This window comes from Miscanthus floridulus, chromosome 4 (genome assembly GCF_019320115.1).
Source record: "Miscanthus floridulus cultivar M001 chromosome 4, ASM1932011v1, whole genome shotgun sequence".
In the NCBI taxonomy this organism is placed as follows: Eukaryota; Viridiplantae; Streptophyta; class Magnoliopsida; order Poales; family Poaceae; genus Miscanthus; species Miscanthus floridulus.
The window spans coordinates 120,697,638-120,704,621 of NC_089583.1; the positions used below are offsets into that span (position 1 = coordinate 120,697,638).

Below are 6,984 nucleotides of genomic sequence, written 5' to 3' on the forward strand. Positions count from 1 at the left end.
CTCCTTGGCCAGGCCCTCCGGTCGGAGAGGTAGGCTGGAGTCGAAAGCGAGCGCCGGAGTCGGAGGTGGGCTAGACAGGCCTTCCAGTCGAAGAGGCGGGCTGGAGTCGAAAGCGAGCGTCGAAGTCGGAGGCAGGCTGGCCAGGCCTTCGTCATCCCTTCTCGACTAGGCCTTCCGGTTGGAGAGGCGGGCCAGAGTCAGAGGCGACGGAAACGAGCGCCGTTTTCTCTTTGGCCAGGCCTTTCGGTCGGAGAGACAGGCCGGACTCGGAAGTGAGCGCCGCTCTTCTTTGGCCAGGCCTTCCGGTCGGAGATTGGATCGTCCTTCTGGCCTGTCGTTAGGTTTTTGGACCGGCCCAGGAGTTGCGCGTCGTTCGCAACGTCGTCTGCTGGGCCGAGCTTTTGCTGGGAAGCAGGTCCATGAAGGACCCCGGGTTTATGAACCCGACAGGAGGTAATCTTATAAAGTATTTATCAGATTTTAATTAACTAAAAAAACATCTTTAAAGTCACTTCAATTCAGGACAAAAAAATGTAGAACGGTTCTGAGAGTTCAAAATGTTGATGTCTGGTTTTACAGTTAGAAAAAAAGTTAACCACGGCGATAAATCAAAGAGGTAAATATACCCTTCTTTTCCCTCTAATTAATGCTAATGCCTATTAGGAGTCCTAATTTAGGACCAACATACAAGGCCGCAAAATTGTTGGCAAGTCTGAGCCCACGGCCCAGCTAGTGCATTCAGCCTTGACTTGAGCCCACGGCCCAGCTTAGCGCATTCAGCATTTCTTCACGTAAAGCCTACAGACTTGGCGTTCAGTATCAACCAGCAACTCGCAAAACAGCTTTGCAGACAGCCTAGCGCTTTCCGCACCACAATTCAGCCGCATGAATAGTAACCAGGTTCTCAAAACAATAACATAACATACTGTTTTTATAGTAATTGTTCGACCAACTAGAAGGTTAGTAAACCAAGATAACTGAGCACAAGAGCAGGTTCAGCAAAGTGTCGAGCATCTCACAAGTCACAACAAACGCCTAAAGGACCATGTTAATGCCACTTCGACTTGATGAGAGCTTCAGACCTCTCATGAAAGGTACTTAGGCCCTGATTTCTGCATATAAAACAAGATGAAAAAATACATTACTTTCTGGCAATGGCAGCTGTATTTGTCTACTCTTTGATCCTTTTGTATGGCATGTCAATTTGATACTGCCCATAGGACAGTGATCCGAAGAATGATTTTCTGAATTACCTGAAACTGAGACCTCGGCCTGCTTATATGCAGCGAGTCCATTTTCACTAAATTCTCGGCATCATCAAGCTCAATGATGGCCTTGACTACTGCATTTGACAGATCCTTGTCGTCACTGGCTTCGAAGTAGCAACCTCGATCACGTGCATCCTTCACTATTTTCTGCCAAACAGACTTGCTGTTGGACAAGGTCGTTCCATTTCCTACTATCCATAAACAATGCCTGGCAACAAACATGGAAAAGAAAACTAAGCTACTCCTTAGGTTGGTATGTTAAGGAGACATGAATTTCAAGGTTCAAGCTTTTGCCCAGTTCAACAACCAATAGTCCAATAATATAAAAACTGTGAGATAATAATCATGTTGCCATGCCAAAAACAGTATATAATACAAAGCCCACATCAAGAGAACACCAAACTACCAAAAAGATTAATCAATTAACAGAAGGACTTGTTTTTTCTTATTTTGTTTGGATCCTGGAATTAAGCACCAAGAAACTTACTTAGCCCTTGTCAAAGCCACATTGGTCCTCTGCAGGTTTGTAAGAAACCCAACAGAACCAGCTCCATTGCTCCTCACTGTGGATATGATAATGATATCTTCCTCCGCGCCTTGGAAACCATCCACTGATTTCACTTTCACGGAGAAACCATCATATGTGTTATAGAATTTCCCCACTTTTTCATGGATAGCTCTAACTTGAGCATTATATGGGGACACAACACCAACAGAGAGCTTGCTACGTGTCGACACTGATTCTGCAATTAACAGAAAAGGAAAACAAAAGAATTTTATACACGTAGTGAGCTGAGGTAAAGTTCCCAACGGTTTAGATCGAATATTGAATGTCCATCGTAGAACAACATACCATTATTACAATCAATAAGATTACAACTAAAAACTGTTGTGGAAGTAGTTTGCGAGAGCCCAATTCAAAAGGAAAACAAAATGTACTGTGACTAAAGAATTAACAATGATGGTTACCTTTGAACAATCTCTGGACTATCCGCACTACGGCAGCAACTTCTACTGTGTTTTTAAGGCTCTGGCCATGCTTCTCAGTTGTTTCATGTCCCCCATCTACATTAATAAAGGAATAGGGTCCAAATATTTTGCTCGCCAAAAACATTTTATCATAGCTCTTACTAGTGACATTGGGACCGTCAGATATCTTGCCATCGTAAAATGTCGCAACTGGAAACTTGCTTATTTCTGGATGCATCCTGTATTGAACATTCAGAAGGTGCTTCTCATGGCCTAGCAAACTTAACCTTTTGAAAACACTTCGTCCAAAGTTTGCACTATCAGATATCTACAAAACAATAATACATTTCAATATGGTTCCAACCTACAAAACTGAAAAAAAGAGGAAAATCAGAATACACAGAGCTTACTTTGCTTTTCACCAGAGCAGGTAGTTGATATTCATCTCCAATGAACACAGCCTGCCTTATGCCAGGCAGCTGCAAAGGAATTAAGGTCTCACACTCTTTGAGCTGTGCAGCCTCATCCACAATCAGCATGTCCAAAAGGTTGAATGTTTCAGGCTTTTTGAGCAAACTGCAAACATCTGTAGAAGAATTGCCCAAGGGCACATTGTACAACCTGAAAGAACTAGAAACTGTACAGAGAATGCATTTTGTTCTCTGCAGCAAGTAAATCTGAATTGATCGCATGCTGTAATAATCAGGAAGCTCCAAATTTTTCTGAAGATATCTTAATTCTTGCACACACAAGGATCTAGCTAGCTTGAATTTGTACTTTTTGCTAGTGTTACTCCGCACACAGGCTAGCTGCTCAGACCACAAAATAGGGTTACCTTCATCTTCTATCTTGCAATCATGAAATTCATCTGACCATACATCATTATTTTTATAATTTATCAGTTTCTGAAGAATTTCAATCAATTCGAGCACCTCCAGCATGCACTGAAAGCTGTGTCCTGTTTCTGGATTTCGTGGATAATCATTGTACATTATCTCAATGTACTCTCTTAACTTCTTTGTCGCCTTGTTGAAATAATCTTTGAAATAATCTTCGAATGGCAGTATTCTGAATGTACCCTCCATTGCTCCAGAACCGTGGCATCCTCCCTTATTGTCCTCGTCTTCACGCCTGTTATGGGGTTTGAACGCAAAGGGGTGCGAGAAGATGGTCTTGTGGAACACCGAGAGGGGTGCGAGAAGATGATCTTTGGAGTTGGGGTTTGAACGCAAAGGATAACGTGGGGGTGCTTCACCCTGGATAGGCTTGTGCCCATCCTTTGCAGAGGGCTCTGATAGCGAAACGCAAGAAGCCCTCGCAGAGTTGTCACCCACATCACGTGCTTTACGAATTGCATCTTCACATGTATTTTGCTTAGCGCTCTCCTTTTTCCTTTCATCTTCAAGTATTTTCTCAACGTGCAGCCTGTAACTGGTAATAGGATTCTCAAGATGATCTATTAGCGAGCGCAAACAATGCATCCAGCCTGTGCATGGCATGAAACATGGCAGCAACCGTTCAGCGCGAGAGTCCAAGAATACCATGGAAAGATCATCCTCATGACGTATTTTCATCTTTTCTTTGTTTCCAAACAGGACAATGTCATTGAGAAAGCAGACACTGCCATCTGAAGACTGCTCAACAAGCCTGAAAATTCGAGATGCAATTTCCAACACGGCAGTGTTAGTAGGGGCACAGGTAAGTGTCCTTAAGCCCTTCATGAGCATTGCCCAGAGGATAGTACTGATGGTTTTTGTTTTGCCTGTCCCAGGGGGTCCCCATATTAGTTTTAGGGAAGGCGACCGGTTCTCTATTGCTGATGAGACACAGTCAGCTACTGCACTCAGCTGTGAATCATTTAGGTTGAACTTCTCAAGGCCAAGGTCATCAACTGATTTACGAGTGAGGCATTGAGAGAGCTGGGGGGATGACAAGGTACCATCTTCAGCTGCCTGCATGCACAGGAAAATAAACAAATAAGTCAAACTCTGAGGAGTTATCTCAATTTCTCAATCCACATGCAGTAAGAGATATGACTGATCCTACTCACAAACCGATATGCTGGAAACATTAGCAAAAGTGTTGTAAATGTAGATGCAAATATAAGGTGTCGATATGATGATGAGATGTTAGAAAGGACATGGCATACCTGTTTCTTGTACTGCCACACCAGATTGACAATAGCTGTATTAGCCCCTCTGCCCTGAAGTGCTGCAAACTTATGATCATTTGCTCCCAATAAGTGAAGGCACTTCCATATGTGATCGTATGTCTTGATATTTATGAGAAAGACAGCAAAACATGGCCCTGTAGGCATGCTTGTTTCAGGATCTACTTCCACAAGAATAGCTGATCGAAACCGAACAATATAGCAATTTGGTGGCAAATCACTGTCTTCTTCATCTCCAGATTTTAGAACCGAACCTAAATTGTACGATGCTCTATTCTTTGTCAGATCAGACACATGCTTTGGTTTCTGCGAGGACACAACTATTATATCCCCATGTTTGGGGACATAAATCTCCCTTGACTTTTCGTCCTCAGACGGCATGGAAACCTCAAAACAGAATATTGATTTCTCACCACTAAGCTTCTCCAGTCGGATTATCTCTATAAAGTTTGCATGAGCATAACCGTTCAATGACGAAAAGACATCATAATGTACTTCTTCAATGAGAGGGCCCTTAAATGAGTCCAAGTAAGCATGCAATGACATGAAGGTATCAGGAATCCTGTGGACCTGTAATAATACACCCAAATTAATTATATATTGTTAGCTCTCATCTTTAAGCACAATCAATAATCAGTGTCAGAACAAGTGGGGAACAATGCCATGCACAATCTAGATCAAGCCACGAAAGATAGATGATGATAGTGGCAATCAAATCAAGGCGCTTTTGTGTCCACACCCCTATTTTGAATGCAAATGGTGATTTTGCCCTTTTTTCAACTTTGTTTTTGAACTGGAGACTGTGTTTGATCCTATTCTGTTTGGGGGTACTTAACAATGTCAATCCAGCTATAAAAAAACCAGAATGCCGGTATGGATTTGCCCCTATTTTTCAAAGTACTATTTGATTTTACCCCTGCTTTGATGTCGAACTAATTTTGACATACTTCAAAAATAATTTCAACAACAAAACTTGAAAGAATTTGCATATATTTCAGATCTAAGCAAATATCTGACTATTTTAACATCATCATGACATGGCTTGGATATTACAAAATAATTTTGAAAAGTCGGATTTCATTCTCACGTTTTGAAGTCTGGCATAACAAAATTCAGAGATATGTATTGTAGCGTAAGACACAGGGAGCATGAGATGCTTACGGCAAGACCAATCAAATTGATTCTAAAGTGTATGACATACTCTATCCGTCCAAAATAAGGTCTCCAACTTGCATTTTGAGGAGTTGAATAATCTCAACTTTTGACCAAATATATACTAAAAAATTACTAACTTTTCCGGTAACATATAAACATCAATAGATTAATCACGTCATATATTTCCGTAGTTAACCTATTTCGATCACTATTTTTTTAAACCTAACTAGTTAAAGTTGAGATCGGTTGACTCCTCCATGCACAAGATAGATGAAGACTTGTCTTGGGAGCGAGGGATTACTTGCGTGCAGGCCCGCGACAGTCAAAGGTCTATGCGCAAACCAAAGGCGCCTGCCTTGCGCCCCAAGCCCCCAAGCCTGGCCGGGACTCGCTCGCGCCTCGCGCCTCGCGCCTCGCGCCAGTCCCGCATCACCGGGCCTCGCTCGAGGGAGAGAGGAATAAAGGGAGAGTAGAGGGCTTTCTCTATCTCTATGTTCCAAATGGGGATTTTAAATTCTTTTTATTTATTCTGGTTCCTTCTAACGACGTCTAAAATATAAAGGCAAACGGAACCCTCCATCTAGAATATATAGGGGTATAAATATAATAATCACCAAAAATATACAAGTCGATAGATACTAGTAGAACAATGCAATGCAATGCAAGCAGAAAGATCACTCACCTGCTGCTTAAGGAGGTCCTTGTTGAAGACGTCTTGGATGGACCAGGACAATATTTTGTGCTCCAAGAAGCCAACATCGAACTTGCTCAGCGTGCGGTCGTCTTTGGTCACCGACTCCCAGTAGTTGAGCACGGCCTTCATCTTTGCCAGTGGATCGTGCTCAGGCTCAGCTTCCATTTCTTCGTCCGCAGCGCTCACGGTGCGTCGTTGCTAAGCTCTCCTCTACTACCTCGTAGGGAATTCCAGCTCGTAGCTCCTCCTCCTCAAGTGTTACAAGCCAGTGGTCTCTGCAGTAGTAGTAGTACTACTACTCCAGTAGTACGCGGCCGGCTGTTGGAGTTCCCGAGAGATTGAAGTAAATGCAGGCGTGCGCTGGTAAAACTGTTCGGCTTCTCATGACTGCGCTCGCTGGAAGTACTAGTAGTATAAAATCAGCACGGTTTTCTATCCCTACACGTACGTGTTTTGTTAGCGCAAGTGTGTAACAATCAATTTAATAAGGAAAGAGAGCCGAAAACAGAGTATTTTGTTAATGTAACAATCAACTTAACGAGGAAAGAGAGCAGAAAATAAAGAAACCGTTTCTAAGTTAGAAATCTTCACACGCGACAAAGTAGCGAAAACCATCCGAGACCGCATTGGGGAGGAGGGCAATGGTTTCCATCAACGACTAGGATCCCATGCGCGAAGCCTTCCGCACATGAGGCTCGCCGGCTTGCCATGGATCTCGCTCGCCGTGG

General features: G+C 43.0%; 1 protein-coding gene across 2 annotated transcripts; it reads right to left on the bottom strand.

The window, feature by feature from the left end:
• Nucleotides 1–847: 847 nt before the first annotated feature.
• On the bottom strand, nucleotides 848–6,451 carry LOC136552906 (uncharacterized). 2 transcript variants are annotated; one of them, XM_066544480.1, is made up of 7 exons: nucleotides 6,245–6,451; nucleotides 4,387–4,977; nucleotides 2,648–4,189; nucleotides 2,238–2,565; nucleotides 1,756–2,011; nucleotides 1,254–1,476; nucleotides 848–1,112 (listed from the first exon to the last, which is right to left on the bottom strand). In XM_066544480.1, the coding sequence occupies exons 1-7, from the start codon at nucleotides 6,419–6,421 to the stop codon at nucleotides 1,086–1,088; spliced, it is 3,144 nt and encodes a 1,047-aa protein (XP_066400577.1). In that variant the 5' UTR covers nucleotides 6,422–6,451; the 3' UTR covers nucleotides 848–1,085. The 2 variants fall into 2 exon arrangements, with proteins under 2 accessions (XP_066400577.1, XP_066400578.1); XM_066544481.1 differs by lacking the exon at nucleotides 6,245–6,451 and adding an exon at nucleotides 5,864–5,979.
• Nucleotides 6,452–6,984: the final 533 nt, after the last annotated feature.

Bases quoted from the DNA above. Each gene is read 5' to 3' on its own strand.
- LOC136552906 (XM_066544480.1), bottom strand. From the start codon at position 6,421: ATGGAAGCTGAGCCTGAGCACGATCCACTGGCAAAGATGAAGGCCGTG. The intron at 2,566-2,647 runs GTAAGCTCTGTG...ATTGTTTTGTAG, and splicing joins CTGCTCTGGTGAAAAGCAAA to ATATCTGATAGTGCAAACTT. The intron at 1,113-1,253 runs GTAATTCAGAAA...TTTTATATGCAG, and splicing joins GGCCGAGGTCTCAGTTTCAG to AAATCAGGGCCTAAGTACCT.